The sequence below is a fragment of the Rutidosis leptorrhynchoides genome, chromosome 1 (genome assembly GCF_046630445.1).
Source record: "Rutidosis leptorrhynchoides isolate AG116_Rl617_1_P2 chromosome 1, CSIRO_AGI_Rlap_v1, whole genome shotgun sequence".
In the NCBI taxonomy this organism is placed as follows: Eukaryota; Viridiplantae; Streptophyta; class Magnoliopsida; order Asterales; family Asteraceae; genus Rutidosis; species Rutidosis leptorrhynchoides.
In genome coordinates, this window is record NC_092333.1 from 972,970 (window position 1) to 988,802 (window position 15,833).

Below are 15,833 nucleotides of genomic sequence, written 5' to 3' on the forward strand. Positions count from 1 at the left end.
ATTCTAAAAAGTTCTATAATTAGTAGTTTGAAGAAAAATTTGTACTAATAAAAAAAAGTCTAGAACATATCATATAAGTATATACATGTGTACACTTACACCTTTAAATCAAACAAAAAGTTCATAGCAAGAGCAACATAACAGGGATTCAACATAACCGGACAACAAATTTACAAACAATCATCGATTTAGAATCAAATAAAGGCAGATTAGAAAAATTAAATAGAAAAATCAAAGGCTAAACCTTGATGTGTGTTCAGTCAGTTAAACCAAACCAAAAAATAATCAAAATTCTTACCTGGAATGCGATCTGAAACCCTAATCAAAGAATATATCTAATGGTTTCGGTTGTGAGATTTTTACCCATAGACCATGGTTTGAAAATTTTTCATTCAAATGTCGTTGAAATCCAAGTAGATTTTATAAGAATTCAAGATTAGAAGCAAAGAATTTGATATGAGATCGGTTAAATGGATACGACGGTTTTTATGATTTTGAATGCGTACGGAGTAACCGGCAAGTGATAAATTTGGGAACTTTGATATTAAGTAGTGTGAGACAAGAGATGTAACCGTATACATTTTTAGGGACATATTGGTAAATTCATTTTAATCTTATTAAGAAAGAGACAATTCTTAATCTGAATATATTATTATTGTATGGCTAGGATTAGATTTGGTAAGGAGTCTTTTTTCATTTTAATCTTATTAAGAAAGAGACAATTCTTAACCTGAATAAATGTGAATCATCAGATTTCTTGGATATATTATTATTGTATGGCTAGGATTAGATTTGGTAAGGAGTCTTTTTTTCAATCTTATATAATATAATATGCACTATGTTTTAATATAGAGAAGAAGAAGATTATTTTAATTAAATAATAATAATACGGAGTATTCTAAATACGGAGTATAATAACATTGTGTTTAACCCCTTTTCATCTTCTTCTTTTTAAAAGCAACTGAAAATCCATTGACTACCTAGCACGCGTGCCTGACATATCGATAGAAGATTCATTGATTACCTAGCACGCCTCTTCTTCTTCATACATACTACGTATTTTTTATTTCCTTCACTTCAATTCTTTCTCAAAATTTTGAAAATAGTTATAAAATATGAATCATCTTCTTCTTCATCTCTGATCTCTACTAATTTTGTGTTTGTGCTGTTGTTGTTTGCTATAACAGGCAGAAACAATACAAAAAAGGTACCGAATCAAGTTAATTCATAAAGCAATCACAAGGTAATCTGATTTTCACCCTTTACCCTTTATAGATTCTGCATCTTTTATTATTCAACCAATTACGACCCCTAAAACTTTCAGGATTATCAGGGTTTTAACAATTCTTTCAAAAATCAAATACCCAACACTGGTCATTTTATACCACAAGTGGATGGAAGCTCTTGAAAGCTGCAAAATTTCCGATGATGGAAGTATTTGGTACTTTTATATTTTTATTTGGTAGGTTTAGATAGTTATTTGGTATATTTAGTCGGTGTTTATTGTAGATTATTTACTTGGTGTTTGTTGCTTTTGTTGCAGTTCAATCCATTCAAAAGGTTATGGTATTTTTATTTAAAATTTAAAGATATGCATTTCTTGGATGTACACCAGGTGTTCGATGAAAGATATTAGATAATAAGTGAAATTATGCATCTTTTCGTCATCTTCTTGCTTAATGAGCAGGTTATAATCTTTTTCTTGAACTTTAATGATTATCTATTTCTTTAATGATTATCTATTTATTTTATGTTTTATGATTTTTTGTTTTAGAATTTCTTTTTGTGTTGTGTTTGATATAAAGGTGATTTCTTTATTAAAAATTAGTGTTGTTTCAGTAGTAAAAATATGAAGATTGGAGTTAAATTTAAAGAACTTGTGTATGTGCTATCAAGATTTGGATGAATGTGAGAAATTAGGTTTTAAGTTGTTTTTAGGGTATATTTGATGTTCTTGGTTGCAAATAATGGGTCAAGGGATTAGGAATGGTTTAGGGTATCTTTGGGTTGCTATTGAAAGGTTACAAGATTCTGTTTTTTTTTCTTCATCTAGATGTTAATTATTTGTTCCAACAAAATGCTAACTACATCATATTTACTACCGTATATATTTAAGTTTATAGCAAGTGGTATATAGATGTTGAATCTTTTATATTTTGTGTATTAGATTAGATTCTGCATTTGATTAATACTAGATTTGATATTAGCATATAGTAAGGTATGCTGTTAAAAATTGTTAATGCGGCCAATGTCATGAACAATTAAGGAGCTGTTACCATATCATCAATGTATGGATTTATGAGGTTTTATCTGTTTCGAATTTGTTTTTTTATCTCTAAAATTAATTTCTACCATATATTCATTTGAAATTTGATATAATATTCAGTTTGTATTATATGTAAGAGAAGTATACAATCCGTATGTATATATGTACGTTAATGTTTTGTGATTTTTTTTTTAATATTACTCTTGCAGTATTGATAAAAATATTTATGTTAATATTGTCATATAGGCATAAAATTGTGCTATTGGACTTAATTAAGTAAAGCCTTTTATGGACCTTTAAGTAAAATATTCACTAATTTTAGATTTTCATAAATTTTATGTTGTAGTATGTGTTTAAAAGGTCTTGTTGGTGGTGCAATAAGGCTGTTGTAGATGAAAGATATTCAAAGAAGATGTCAAAGAGAATTGGACTTGGTGGATAGGTATGAGCCGATTTATACAAGTTATAAGTAATGTTTTTTCCTTTCATATATGTTTAACAAGGTATAAGTTGGAGTACATAAACAACTTGGAAATCTTATATTCATATATTCAGTTAAAGTAGGTAAATATCTTGGGAATCTTAAGTTTTATATAAGGGGTTTAGTATAGTTATGATGCTTAAGTTAGTTTGATGTCTTCTTATTCTATATGATGAATACAAATATTTATTGTATATGTAATTTTAGACTTGCTTAGTGAGATAAAGTGGCTCGAAAAAGATAGATTTGATTTGCATATAATTTTTTAGGCCATGATATAGTTTCTTAGGGCTGCACATAGATATTTCAAACTAGACCCATTTTAGATAAGCTTGATTTGAATTTCTAAAATGGTACAGAAGGTTAAGATACATGCATTCCGGACCCATCTTACACTTATTTACACATGGTTAGACTATTTGTCGAGTGTACGAGACCCAGACTATTTGTTTTTAGGTATATGTCATAAGAAGATTGTAAGTGTGATGAGATTGGAAAGATTGTATGAGAATCATGGTTGTACATTTAATTTGTTCTTAGGTATTTGTCATCTACTTAAAGACGATGAAACTTATGTATTTGAACATAGACATATCTTCATATGTATTAATTTGATGATGTGTTAGTGGTTGAGAAATAATGTAGATAAACTGTGACGAAAAGCATACATTTATTAGGTGGTTGTTAAATGTAGATAAACTAGACTTTCGTAAGCTTGATGGGCTGTAGAAAAAGATAGTTATAGCAAAAGAGTAACCATTAATAAGAGGTGTTTTGTTGTTTAAAAAAGTGTATTTCAGCTGGAATATATCAGCTCAGTGAATGACCCAAGTAGTGGGGTATAACTAGGTGTGTCAAAATGGGTAACACATTGGCTAAGTTTTTGTGCAACAGTGAATGAATCAGTGAATAACCCAATAGTTCACTTGATTTTATAAGCATCATCATTATTGTTCATTTATTATATGAGTAATTTCCATGTCTACTAATAGTCACAAAAATTTCTGTCGTGTAACCCCAATCTCCCTCTATATACCATGTGTCGTTTTTGCTAGGGGAAGGAAGTGTCAAACCCCTCAAACTTTTGGGTAAATGTTGTCACATTTAAGGGTTCAAATCGTATACATCAACGAACTTTAGGGGCTAAAATTTAACATAATAAACATTAAAAAAAACCCACCCAAATTCTTAACGGAACTTATCTTTTTTCTCGACTCGAGTTAAATTTTTTCGTCGTCACCGTTCAACTCGAAATAATTTTACGAATAAAACGCAATTAACTATATTCAAAACGGAGCGTTTTTAAAAAAAAAATAAAATTACGAGTATATATCTATATATTCAAAACAGAACTTCTTTAAGAAAAATATTTTTTATCAATTATATATATATATATATATATATATATATATATATATATATATATATATATATATATATATATATATAGGGGTAGGATCAATGGGTAAGTAACCAATCGGGGGGAAGCAATTTTTTTTTTCTCGTTTTTTTGGAAATTTTTTTTCCGGCATCAAGATCACACGAAAATATGAACATTTAGAAGAGACACTTCGTGATGAATGTTATTATTTAGGCGGGAAAACGATCGACAAAAATAACATTCAAGATAATATTGTTCGTGGAGAATATGAACGTTTTTTTTTTTTTTTTTTCTTCATGTTTTGTGAAGTAAAATTTAGCCCGATTTAGAGTTTAGGGTTTAAGGTTTGGTGTTTTGGGTGTATGAAACTCTAAACCGTTCGTGTTAAAAACTCGATCTAAATCCTAAATCTAAACCCTAAACCCTAAATTTCTAAACCCTAATATCTAAACCCTATAAACCCTAATATCTAAACCCCAATAGCTAAAACCTTAACATATGCTCGAAAAACACGATAATTGTTATATATTACGTCTTCGAGCGTTTTCCCGGCAAAATGAAATCATTTATCACAAAGTGTCTCTACTAAATGTTCATATTTTTATCCCATCTATAATGTTCGTGAACAAAGTTTTTTCAAAAAACGAAAAAAAAAAGTTTTTGCTTCCCCCCGATTGGTTACTTCCCTCTTGATCCTACCACTATATATATATATATATATATATATATATATATATATATATATATATATATATATATATATATATATATATATATATATTAGGTACCAAATTTTCTCCAAATATCATCTGTTCGTTTTCGCTCAATATTAGTTTCATAAAAACGTTAAAATGTTCCATCGCAATGTGCGAGCCGTTAGATATATCATGTACCAAACAACATATATCCAAATATAACCGCAGCAACGCGCGGTGGAATTTTTCTAGTTATTATTATCGAAGCTCATTCAAACAAGTAGTTATGTTTGGTTAATCTCTTACTCCATATTATTTATGTTTAGTACTATGTTTATATGGTATATATGTATGTTTAGGTGATGGTTGAAAGATGCAGATTAGATTCATGAGATCATTTAAAAGAATGCAATTGCTTATAAAGAAGAGATCTTTGACGGAATCTGTCTATTGTTAATTGAGTGGAAATGGATTATCCTTTGTAGATATGAAGGAGGGTAGTAACCACTGATAGCTTCAGTTTTCTGTTTGTACATGATGTAGCACTACTCTCATTTTTTAAATATACAGTAATGACAGTGAGATATTAACTTCTATGCAGTAACGATACTCTAAATTTGTTTCCTTGTGCAAGAGACATACTCTTCTCTTTATAATGATGTGCAAGTTCGCGGTTTAATTTTTATTTTAGGTGTTTTATTTCTGTCCAATGATAATGTTAAATCTAAAATCTCATTACAATCCAATAATGTATTTGTATAATTTGTAAAAGTAATGTATATTTTAGATGTCAATGGAAGAGTTGTAGATTGTGGTAATTTGTAATGTATAAACATTTGTCATGTTTCTGAAAACTTCGTATAAGTTTCAAAGTGGTGTACTTGACAAGTAATGAGCTTGCTACTACAAAGAAGATATGATAATTTTTGGAAGTAATGAATTGTTAAGATGTTTTCATTTTTTTTTGTTAACGTTTTGTAACTTTAAGATTATGCTTTTGGATTCATGTTTTTAATTGTTGTTCTTTCAAGTATTTGTTTAAACATTGTTGTTTTCTATCTCATATAACTTGATGAATTATGTTAGTTCATCTACATGTTGATTATATAACGTACAATTACAAAAAAAATTCTTTAAAAACCCATGAATTCACGGGTCTTTGCACTAGTTAATTTAAATTATTTATTAGTAAGACCACTCCTTATGGTTAGTTACTCGTTCATTACCCGTTCATTACCCGTAGTTACCCGTAATGAACCATAGACACGGCTTAGTTACCCGCATTAGTTACCCGCACTCACCATGGATTTAATGGAAGAGTTTTGGTTAGTTATAGAAATTGTGGGTCCCAGTAGCTTTTTATTGTTGAACTTGATGCTTTATTGCTTGTACGTTGTATATTAAGATGAGTATTGTTTTAGCCATGATAGGGAGTGTTTAGTTATGAGTTAGTTATAGGATATTGGTGTTGATGTGGCGCTGATGTGGAAGGTTAAGAGGATGAATAGTTTAGTTACGATAGGGGGTGACCTAATAGTGTAACTAAGAGCACTGAGAGTGGTGACTGATGTCAGTTGGCATGTCAGGTCTGACTTGTTGAGTCAGAAAAAGTGGAGAGTGGTGACCTGTGTCAGTCGGACATGTCAGTTTATATTTTAATTATTATATTTATGATTTTAAATATAACATAAATTAATAAAAATAACTTTCATTAAAAATAAAAGAAATTAAATTTTCTAAGAAAATAAAAAAAAAACATACGATTCCTAAAAATTAAAAAAAAAACATTACGATTCCTAAAAAAAAGAAAAACATTACCAACCTAAAATTAAAAATAAAAACATTAGAAGTCCTAAAAATAAAAAAACAAACCGAAATTTCCTAAAAATTAATTCGTCCGATCGAGCCTTTCACGGTATTGGAGAAGGAAATGTGTATATAATTGAAGGGGTTGCATGTATATATGTAGATAAAGTGGGTATAAATAAAAAGAAGAAGAAAAAAAAAACAATAGCCGTTGAATTGCGTCGCATATGCTACTGACCGAGGTGGAACGCAGGAAAGCGATGGAAGTGGGGAGTGGGGCGACGGGCGGAGGGACGAACGGGAAACGGGGTACCACTCCTGGTGCTCTAATAGCCTCCGAGTCCCAGCTATCAAGAATGGCATCTTCAAGTAGTGGGTGACATATCTACTAATGACTCAACCCACATTCGTATACGAGGGGGAGTGAGTGGTGTTCAGCCTCTCTCAATGTTCAAATAACGCTAAAATTTCAATTGTATTTTATGCTCAAATAATTTTAAGTCTCTTTCAATGAGCAAATCTCAAATGTATTATTATGTCAAAATAATTATAAATTAAATGGCTCAATTGTCCAAAACTCATATAATATAAAAGTAACCTATTATCACTATAAAAATTAACTTGTTTTACATTATTATTTATTGAAAATTATAAATATAATATTTGTTTATCGAGTAAGCCACCCTCGTCTTTAAATCTTGACTTCGCCTCTGTTCGCATGTGTCATAATTTTAAGAATAAAATTACATGAGGTGTCCTTGTATTTCACCTCATATTTTATGTCAGGGTTCTAAACTTTTTAAAACAAGCGACGTTCCTAAACTTTACACTCGTTTAACGAGAAGTCCCTGTGACTAACGACCATCACTTTTATCCGTTAAATAATGTCATGTGCCAGCAGTGTGAGGAGTATTTTAGGTATTTCCACTCATTATTCCTTTCTTCTTCAACTTCGAGTGCGTTTGATAAAAACTGAATTATTTAGCGTTGCATCATTCATATCCTGAATGGTTCAAAGATTCTGAATGAACTATTATCTGATTGAGAAAATGGTGTTTGATACGTATTCTGAATAGAAGATCTAAATGATCAAAATTACTATTTTAACCTTTTATGTATCTCTCTTATATATAATAACAAAAGGTAAATTAACTCACTTTTAAAAAAGACAACCAATCTTAGCCACCCATTACATTAGCCTACTTACATCTAAACCATTGATTAACTACTAATCTAGATTATGAGCTAATAATCCCAATCTTCAATTGTTTAATTACACATATACCCCTATACCCCTATACACATAAAATTAGCGGCCTTTTTAAAAAAAATTTGGGGTTCCAAAAAAACCCCCTAACGAGATTCATATCCACAAATATGCAACCACTATGCAGATTCAATCGTATCATCATCAAGAAGTTAGGAACCCCTAATTTTTGGTCTAATTATGTTTTATTGTCAGTATCAGATGGTTCGGTTTCAAACGATTATGCAAGGTCAGATCCAATTCAGATACAATTTTTGGTCTAATTATGTTTTATTGTGTACAATTACGTTAATACGGTACCGGTTAATGGTTGTTAATTATCTTTGTCAGTATCAGATGGTTCGGTTTCAAACGATTATGCAAGGTCAGATCCAATTAGGATACAATTTTTGGTCTAATTATGTTTTATTGTGTACAATTACGTTAATACGGTACCGATTAATGGTTGTTAATTATCTTTGTTTAGTCATGTTACCATTACGATTCAAGTCTTAATCGTTAACAAAGTTCATTTGATCATCTTTTGATAGGTAATTCAAAATCACCAGACATTCACATTTGTATCTTTTTATTGTGCTATAAATATAATCGATTAATAAATTTGTTTATCTGTATTAGAGTTCGTATGGAAATTGTTTGATGATTATGCGATGAAGCTATGATCTGTTGATTTACAAATAAACAAGATCGGTACTGTATATGTTTGATTTGACAGAGTGATAGATTGCACTGATTCACTATGTTTGCTGATAAGAAATCCACAAAATATGAATGGTATTAGTATTGTTCAATGAACAGGCTCACTTTGTTTAATTTGAGCATCAATATGAAAAAAAAAAATTGACAAAAGAATTTCACATTAAGTTGCATACTTATATTGTAATTTGAACAACGTATGTTGTATATATTAAAGTTTGAATTACAGTATTGTTCAATTATAAGAAATATGAATGGTATTAGTATTGTTCAATGAACAGGCTCACTTTGTTTAATTTGAGCATCAATATGAAAAAAAAATTGACAAAAGAATTCCACATTAAGTTGCACACTTATATTGTAATTTGAACAACGTATGTTGTATATATTAAAGTTTGAATTACAGTTGGTGTCATTAATATTAAAGCCTAAATCTTTGTTAACTTCAGATTCGTGAGTGGAAAAGCTGCGAAAAAAATATTTTTTACAACAACAAAGCAGCCGCACATGCAGGTTCTGTTGCTGGTATTAGACAAAAAGTACGCAACTACCCTCTTGATTTAGTTAAAACACATCTCATAATTCAGGTAATATATCTCTACTTTGTTTACATAAAAATTAAAAATGATCTCAGATTTATACGATGCTCGATTCGACAACGGGGATGTTTTTGGGCTTCATGTTTAACAATGTTTAAGTTGTAACTGTATCTAGAGCTGAATGAAAGTTGGAGTCTGATTTTATCTACCTTCCATCTCAAGCTTTGTTATTTCAAAATTTTAAATAAATCAACATTTTTAATGCCTCAAATTTTTTTTATGTAGTGTTATTGCATAAATATAATATAAAATTATAAAATGATATTGCAACCTTTAGTTGCATGCATCTTTTCAAATTCCTTAGAATCTTATAATGGAAACTCGAGGTTTGATCACAAACGTCTATCTATACTCATTTATTGATTACGTTGTAGAAAGAAAAGGGAGGATTTTATCTTTGTTATTGGATCGGAAAAAACAACACCGAGGTAAATACTAATAGAAAAAACTTTTAATATTATGTCAAATAAAAAGGTTTTAGATTTGCATTTAAATCAATTTTTTTCAATAGGAGGATCAAAATACATCGATGTTCAACTCACTGAAGGGAAGACCTGTCAGGTACCATCCCATTAGAAGTGGCAAGATGGGCGGTTTGGAAAACATGTCAAAAATGATTTGGGTTGAAATGGTTAATGGTTCGATTTTGTGCATTTATTAACATGGTAGTATGATCACAATAATAAACAAAAATGTTTGAATGAAAACAGTTGTGAAGGTGTGAGTTACAACTTACAAATAGACTTTTGGTGACTTTCGACCCATTGGAAACAAAACACATCCCTAAATGGACCCATTTGTAAGTAACTAGGTAAAAATTGTCAACTGTACATACTATAATATTTTTACATAGAACTCGATTCTTATAGTGTGGTTTATTATTCTTTAGGTCCGTATCTACCAAGACAATGAACCACCACAATTTATTGCTCTATTTCAGCCTATGGTTGTTTTTAAGGCACTTGTATACATTTATATGTTTCTTTTTTAAAGCTAATAGTAACGTGATGATAGCTAATATGATTTTTGTGGCATTAGGGTGGAATAACCTCCAACTATAAAAGCTACATTGCTGAACAAGGTTTAACCGATGAAACCTACAGTTCAGATGGTGTTGCAGTTATTCGAATATTGGGAAGTGCAGTTCACAATAATAAAGCTGCTCAACTAGACCATGTATGTGTTCTGTGATCCTATTGCACTACATATTAAAATAACATCAAAACGGGGTAATGTTTTATTAAGTAACGGTAATAAAATAGATATAATATAAATGTTAGAAACAGACTTACTTGAGATGTTGTATGCATAAAACATTGACCTTGTGCAACTTCTTACCTGCTGATCCATATGCCAAAAATCAAATTCTTTACTAAGTAAGTGGGTCAACATTACCCCCTTTTGATGTTATTTTAACTAATCGTTAAAATTCACACTTACGCAAATAAAGTTTGTTTTATTCATGTTAGCCTTATCTATTTTGATGCACTCCAAGTGTTTTGATTAGCTAAATCTAAATCTTAATTATTAAAGTTGACCTACTTTTTGAATGTCGTAAGTGACTGATTAAAGAGGATCCAACCAATGAACCTTTCGAACTAAATGAGATAAGATAAAAAAAAAAAAAAACATCACCTTCACCTCAAATAGACCTAACCGAATGTTTATCATATTTAATACACTATTTGATGCAGATAGAACAACTTGGTAGAATGTTAGACGAAGATCCATCACTCATAGAAAAAAAGAGAAACATTTGCCAAGAAACTTTAGTTCAACAAGTCAGCAAGAGACGAGATTAGTTGCATAGAACATAACAACAAAATGGGTACCAAATATCATCTACAAAACATCAATACTATATGCTTGAGGTGTTTCTTGAGAGAGAGTATGCTCCAATTTGGTCATCGTTTTAGTGGGCTCTCGCCTCGCAGTTTATCTGAAAGTGTTTTGTGCTCTGTTTCTCTTGCTATGGTTGAAAGAGCATCATCATCTTCTATTAGCGGATCCTTACCATTTGAAAATCTGCCGGTAATAAGAGGTATATTCTATGTCTGTGTTTTAGTTACCTAGGTTCGTGTCATTTAGTATGCGTTTTTTCGTTTTGTACCTTCAGTTTATTTTGATATTAGGCTATACATAAACTTAGTTTGATTCAGAGAGTGTTTGATTTAAACATGGTTGCACATGTTGGTGCATTTGGGTAACTCGAAGATACTTCAATCTGAGTACCAGAATCGACCTAATAGCAGCTTAGCTAGAGTTTAGACGAACCATTGGTTATGAGCTCCAGGTATGCCGTCCTGATAGGTAATCATTATTATTTCACTATATACATTTACAACCATGATCACTTATAACAGACAAATTTGCAGTTTAGGCTTACTGCTGATATAGCGCAATATGTTCATGGACTAAAAAGAACTTGTCATAAACGAAAGGAATGACAAGGAATTTTGTTGCTTTCACCTTGGGAGGAAATATTCACGTCTATCAAAAGGGATTTACCAATTTCAAAAGTTACCCACATCTTATCAGTCAGTATCAAACAAAAAGGTATGTTTGTATTTAATACTTTGACAGATAAGTATAGTTGTCAGCTGGAAGGTACTTATAGTTCAAAAAATTATAAAAAAATAAATATAAATGTATCATTTAACACGCTGAGAAGAAATAAGAAAATGATGTCTCATTTAAGTCGTCCGCTAACTTATAGAAATTTATTTCAAATTAGATGAATTAACCATAGCTTAGCAATTATTTATTTATTATGTTTAGTACATGTTAGCTAATCCAAGTCAAAAAGTTCGAGTGGCTGGAAACAGGTCAAAGAAGTTTCCATCGAGTTGGCGCCAGTGGTTCTCAAATCCAACATCTGTTGATTTTTCAAGCAACATTCGTACGGGTTTAGGTTAATAGCAGCTATTTCAGTCCATTTTGTTTTTGTGTTTGGGTCTAAATGACAACTTTATTATAACTATAGTTTCCTTCAGTTCCTCTTTGACGTGTTTAGATCTAAATGACCCATTGTACTATAAATGTGTACATGGGTTTTGATATCAGTTTCTATATTCCGTGTTTGAGTCTAAATGACCCATTGTAGTATAACTTTGTACATAGGTCTAATAATAAGATACGTTCTTCATTTAACACCTGATATGTGTTTGAGTGTTGGTTAATAACAGATATATCAGTCCATTCGTTTTTATGTTTGGGTCTAAATGACCACTGGATTATAGCGTGCAGATCGGAAGATCCATTTTGGCATCTTTTAGTACGTTCCACCAGGTAGGGTTTTTTTTCCTCTTATCTCTCTTTATTGGGCTTCAGTGGGTAATGGGTCAAAACATGTCATTTTTTAGTACTATTGGGTCGTGCTGGTGTCTCTAATACACTTCATGTTTGCAATAGTGGTTATTGATAATTAGTTAGTCAAATAAGGGAATCATGTTGACTTTTTGACTAACTTGATCCGCGAAAATAAAACGTTCATAAGACTGTTGGTCAATATTTCCACCCCTGTAAAGCATAAATGTATTACATAAATGACATTTTTACCTAAAATGTTCTTCATAGTATAAGACTAGCCATTTACACCTCTAATTTTGTTAGGACACAACGAAACGTTTTAAATTGTATAGATTTGATTGTAAAGTGGAGAGGGATTTGGTTATAAATACACATACCCTCCCACCCTCATTGTTAGGATTGATGACTCTAATATATGATTATTTAAGGAAGTTGGTATATTACATGAGAGTAAATAACTTCAATTGTTGAAGAATGACATGTAATAGACCGACTATGTAAGGGTTATCACTTAGCATTGCTTTTGTAGCATACATTTGTATGAACTTTTGCAGGACCCATCATTTATGTTTTTCATTTAGGAAGACTTCTTAACAGATGATCTAATTGATCAAGGATCAGATAATTGTGTTTTTCGGATGTGTATGTGCATGCATTTAGATTATAGTGAATAGTGATTGAAAATACTTAACAAACAATAATTTTTTGATAAACTCAATTAATTTGTCGATTACATTAATGTGTTCATATATAATATATTATTTTTCTAATTTTTATTCACGATTACAACTCAAGGTTTGGGTCAACTTTATTACCGTGTAACTTTTATGGGTCTGTTTTACTTCTTGCAGTCCAGGTATGTATTTCATGGTTTGACTTAGGTTTTTGTTTTATCTGTTGGTATTTGAACCATTTATTGTTGAAATTTTCTTTTTCTCATCTTTTTTAGAGTTTTTATGATTCCTTAGTTGTCATTGGTTTTCGTTTGAAAGGTTTTGTTAAGAGTGTCGTACTGTATTTTTTTTTTTTTTTTAAAAAGTTAGATACTTAGTTTATTGCTTAGTATGTTGTAGCAAATATCGACGTTAATTACGTTCATGATGTTCATGTTGTGGCTGTTGACGAGCCTGATCAAGGTACATTACTTAGTTATATACTTTTGTGTGCTTTCTTGCATTATTTGTCTTGCAATTGTGATGTTGACTTATTATATAATGAGTTGTTTTTCAGGTAGGCATGCTACGTCTTCTACTATAGTTTCTTATCGGCTGGCTACGCTCAGCTAAAAAGAAGGTTAGTTGTCACTGTTTCTTTTCTTATTCGGATGTGTACGTGTTTAAACCATTCATATATGTCTCTATTCGTAAAATTGTTAGGTCTCAATTGATATGATTATGACATATAATTATTAGTGTTGATTAATTTCTGTTTTGTCTTCATCTGGAACGTTCATGACATTCTAAATTTCATTATAGATCAGAAGGGTTGAATGGATTTAATCAGTTTATAAAAATGTTTAAACGCATATATATCACAAGTGTTTATTAAACATAAGATTAATCCTTTACTGTTTATTTTATATTTTATTTAGCTGCGTTATTTTAACAAGTGTAGTTGTTTCAACTACTTTTATGCGTTTTTGTGACTTTTTTTTCTTAAAGTTTTTTATTTTTTCATATTTAGTTTTGTACCTTTTTGGGTGCCTTTTGTGATTGTGTGACTTTTATGTTCTTTAAGGTGTTACAGCTAATTATTTTGACCTTGACAACTGTACATATGTGTGTAATCACTGAATGCCATGTTTTGGTGAATTGAAGTATAGAGATGGACCAGATGGATTATATATGTAATTAACAGCAGGATATTCGGTAACAGTACCTGTCGGGACTGTATGACGTTGTCCAAAGAGGTGACCATGTTGGTTCTGAAGTTGGGAGTTGGGTTATTTTACATGCTTCATTCACTGGTGGTCCCCGCTACATGTATAGTCACTATCTCGATGCTCTAGCGATATTCAGAGTTCATGAAAAACCACATTTTTTTCATAAACTTTACATGTAATGTTAAGTGGCCGAAATTGCGAAGGTTCATTGGTGTTTTTGTGGCTCTCTGGTTTTTCACATGAAGGTCAAAAAGTTTGTTAACTTTGAGCAACATCCTTTTAGTTATGTTAAAGGAGGTCAGCATTTACTAAGTTTTTTGGTTGTTGTGGTAGTTCATTGTTATTGTAGAAATTTGCTAAACATTCTTGATCTATTACTAAGGAGCAACAACCTTTCGATTATGCTAAACATGCATTTATTGTAAGTCATGTAACACTACTACTCTAATTGAATCGAACACTATGTAGAATATAATGATTCATACAAGTCAATGGTGATTCATCCCTCATTAATGTAACAGACTGAAACCCGGGCTAGTTGTAAGTTGTCTATTTTTGCCTTTAGGGTTTGTGCTTAGTCTTAAGTGCTTTTTATTTTAATTATTTTATTAGTATTTTAATATAATTGTGTTGTGACCAGTTTGTGACAAGGGTCCCAGAACAGGTTTGTTTATTTTATTTGGACCTCGTTTGGGTTACCTAATCTTGTGCGAAAGATATCAGATAACTGGTAAATACCCGTGTGTTGTGGGGTATGAGGTTTTAACCCCAAATTAAGTGTGAGACCAGCTAATTTCCTCTCAATTGCTCCTGAACCTTCCTCTCACTCACTCTCACCTAACTTCACCTCCTTCAAACAACCCTAAATCATTTGATCTCGAATTAAAGCTTGATTTTGGTGTCAAATCGTTCCTTATGTTGTTGTGATTCTAACAAGGTAAAGTTTATCTGATTTCGTGATCAAATCAGTGTCAAAATGGGTGTTTTAGTCAAGTTTTATGAAAGTGGGTTTTGATGTCCAAATTGGTTCAATTTGTTGTTGTTTGTTCATAAAAGTTGTGGGTTTATGTTTCTAAATGTTTAGTGTAAAAGATGTAACCAGTTTTGAGGTCAAAAACGTGTCCAAAGTTTAGATTTGGTGATTTTGGGTTGAAACCCGTTACTTTGCTGCTGTTGCAGCTGATGAACTACCTTCGGCCGATGGTCGTTGACCATCGACCGATGGTGAGGACGATCGGCCGATGGACGAGACCATCGACCGATGGTGTATGATTTCTGACCAGCGAATGTAATTTTGACGATCGACCGATTGGGGGAGACCATCGACCGATGGTGTGTTGACGATCGGCCGATGGATGAGACCATCGACCGATGGTCTTAGACAGTGAAAATTTTACTAAGTGTTGATTTATAGCCGTTATGCTGTCCGTGTATTTTTAAGATTTTCAGGA

At 31.2% G+C, this 15,833-nt stretch overlaps 1 protein-coding gene and 1 long non-coding RNA gene across 21 annotated transcripts; both read left to right on the top strand.

Annotated features, from left to right (window-relative positions):
* The first annotated feature begins 940 nt into the window (after positions 1-940).
* LOC139855199 (uncharacterized) lies at positions 941-5,553 on the top strand. Of its 3 annotated transcripts, none has more exons than XR_011761386.1 (6): positions 941-1,056; positions 1,188-1,243; positions 1,325-1,462; positions 1,544-1,687; positions 2,613-2,708; positions 5,183-5,553. It is a non-coding gene; the product is annotated as an uncharacterized lncRNA (long non-coding RNA). The 3 variants fall into 3 exon arrangements; XR_011761388.1 differs by having other exon boundaries at positions 1,616-1,687; XR_011761387.1 differs by having other exon boundaries at positions 1,325-1,441.
* A 2,443-nt stretch (positions 5,554-7,996) lies between these two features.
* On the top strand, positions 7,997-14,333 carry LOC139886383 (villin-2-like). Of its 18 annotated transcripts, XM_071870174.1 has the most exons (10): positions 8,059-8,125; positions 8,227-8,260; positions 8,363-8,426; positions 8,515-9,619; positions 9,703-9,752; positions 10,081-10,137; positions 10,230-10,367; positions 10,886-11,484; positions 11,567-13,793; positions 14,318-14,333. In XM_071870174.1, the coding sequence occupies exons 4-8, from the start codon at positions 9,505-9,507 to the stop codon at positions 10,991-10,993; spliced, it is 468 nt and encodes a 155-aa protein (XP_071726275.1). In that variant the 5' UTR covers positions 8,059-8,125; positions 8,227-8,260; positions 8,363-8,426; positions 8,515-9,504; the 3' UTR covers positions 10,994-11,484; positions 11,567-13,793; positions 14,318-14,333. The 18 variants fall into 18 exon arrangements, 16 of the variants coding, with proteins under 16 accessions (XP_071726274.1, XP_071726281.1, XP_071726283.1 ...); XM_071870173.1 differs by having other exon boundaries at positions 7,997-8,426; positions 8,515-8,586; positions 9,042-9,619; XM_071870180.1 differs by having other exon boundaries at positions 7,997-9,619; positions 11,567-11,747; positions 11,970-13,793.
* The last annotated feature ends 1,500 nt before the right edge of the window (positions 14,334-15,833 follow it).

Excerpts from the sequence above, each read along its gene's own strand:
- LOC139886383 (XM_071870180.1), top strand. The coding sequence starts at position 9,505 with ATGGAAACTCGAGGTTTGATCACAAACGTCTATCTATACTCATTTATT. Across the intron at positions 9,753-10,080 it reads CTGAAGGGAAGACCTGTCAG|GTCCGTATCTACCAAGACAA; the intron begins GTACCATCCCAT and ends ATTATTCTTTAG. Across the intron at positions 10,368-10,885 it reads AAGCTGCTCAACTAGACCAT|ATAGAACAACTTGGTAGAAT; the intron begins GTATGTGTTCTG and ends TATTTGATGCAG.